This window comes from Mus caroli, chromosome 12, assembly GCF_900094665.2.
Source record: "Mus caroli chromosome 12, CAROLI_EIJ_v1.1, whole genome shotgun sequence".
Classification (NCBI taxonomy): Eukaryota; Metazoa; Chordata; class Mammalia; order Rodentia; family Muridae; genus Mus; species Mus caroli.
The window spans coordinates 57,814,627-57,816,693 of NC_034581.1; the positions used below are offsets into that span (position 1 = coordinate 57,814,627).

A 2,067-nucleotide genomic window follows, 5' to 3' on the forward strand; every position below is an offset into this window, starting at 1 on the left:
GCCATACTAGGCTCCTGACAGCAAACTCTTCTTGGTGTCAACAATAGTGTGGGGGGTTGGTGTCTGCAGATGGGATGGATCCCTAGGTGGGGTAGTCTTTTTCTTATGAGGTATCCTATTTTTCCTGGTTTAGAGTGAGAGTTGTAGTTATATTGGGTTTTCCTCTGTTTCTTGAGAAGAAACTTACAGTGGGGTGGGTAGGGATATTACGTGAAAGGACATTGGAGAGAGTAAGTTTATAATCAAAATATATCCAAATTTTAAATTTGGTTTAAATGATAAAAACAAAATTTCTAAATTAACAAAAAGGGGCACATAACAGAGAGCAAGTAAAACGAGAGAATCAAAAGAATATAGTTTAAATATCTGTTCATCACCAACCTGGAAAATCTAAAATAATAATAATAATAATAATAATAATAATAATAATAATAATAATCTCAATAGCAAACACTTATCAAAGTTAAATCAAGAAGATATAAACAATTTATATAGCCCTATACGCCCTAACTCCTAATGAAATATAATATAGTTTTAATGCAGAATTAAACCAGACTTTCTAATATTTGGTGTCAATACTCATCAAATTATTCCAGAGAAGAAACATTTTCCAGTTCATTTTCTGAGGACATAGCTGCCCCTGATACCGATTCTCATAACCACTCAAAAAAGAAAGAACTACAGACCAACTTGCCTTATGAACACAGATAACAAAATATTCAATAAAATACATGCAAATACACATAGGCTATGAGCTTAGTACTTTTAGGGGATTTTTAGCACCTAGAATAAGTATGTTAGAAGCCTAATCTTTTCTAATGAGATAGAGAATGGTGGTGGATCCAGAAAAAAGGAGATGTGTAGAGGAATGAGAGGAGTGGAGAGAGGAGAAACTATAATAAGGCCTTACATAAGAAAATAATCTATTCTAAATTAAAGTATATAATAAAAGATTATTTTGAGTGAGTTATATAAGATCCCTTACTCTAAATTTTTTTAATTCTTTCTCTATGATACTTCTCCCCTTACCAGTTCATGGAAGTTGTAGGACAGGTACCTTTGTGACATCCAAGTAGCCATAGACATACCATTGGCTGGAGGAATATTTTATTAGCCAATCAAAGCTCAAGGGCGTGGCTCTCATTGTTCTGAGAGGATATATATATATATTAGGCATCCCATATTTAACTATAGCCAGTACAGCTATAACATGGAGGACTCGACTGAGGATCCAGATGAATCTAGTTCAGGTACAGTCTCTGAAGCCACCTCCAGTGAAGAGTCATCTGAGAACTCAAATGCAGGAGAAAGAAGGGCCAGAAGCCAGAAACAAAGATTTCGTCGTCCAGCGAAAGGCACCGCACATGAAAACCTGCCCGATATAATGAACACAGTTCAATCTGTGCTTGAAGAAAACTCAGAAGACAAGAAGAAAGGAAGAAAACGCACCATATTGGTCTTTTACTACCGGCAGAATGGTAAAAAGAAACAAAATCAAAAAAAGAAGAAAGAACAGGTACCAAAAAGATCTCGGAATTCAAATAGTGACTCACCTCTACCTGGAACATCCCAAGACCCAGGACCCTCTCAATGCTCTATTCCAAAACGAGTGCGAAAGTGGTTTTTTCAGTAGAGACCGGTCACTTCACCCTTACATGAAAATGTTTGGGCATTGTTGATTAAACTGTAATAAAATACCTTGTGGAAATGAAAAACAAATCTTGAAATAATGAATGGTAACTTCTGTGTGCGTCACGGTGTTTTTCAATTGCTATTTTGCATGGTCATTTTTAGAAACTGCATTATTTGAGAAGAAAAGAAGACAGGAAAAGGTATACTGCTAACGATCTTTGACATATCATAGTATAGCTGGATCAATACTACACAGGTAGATGGTATTCAACTGTAGAGAAAAGTCAATCATAATGACTCTCACGACCTTGTTCTTAGTTTTATAAAGTAAGCTAGAATTGAAAATGGTATTCATCATAGTCTATAACTATAAAAAAAATTAAGGTATGCCCTTTGAATTCCATGGTTCATCTTTTCTGGAAATTCTTTCTTCAA

General features: G+C 35.1%; 1 protein-coding gene across 1 annotated transcript; it reads left to right on the forward strand.

Annotated features, from left to right (window-relative positions):
- The first annotated feature begins 1,181 nt into the window (after positions 1-1,181).
- Positions 1,182-1,718, forward strand: LOC110307466. The gene has a single exon (XM_021179698.1). The coding sequence runs from the start codon at positions 1,211-1,213 to the stop codon at positions 1,631-1,633; it is 423 nt and encodes a 140-aa protein (XP_021035357.1). The 5' UTR covers positions 1,182-1,210; the 3' UTR covers positions 1,634-1,718.
- The last annotated feature ends 349 nt before the right edge of the window (positions 1,719-2,067 follow it).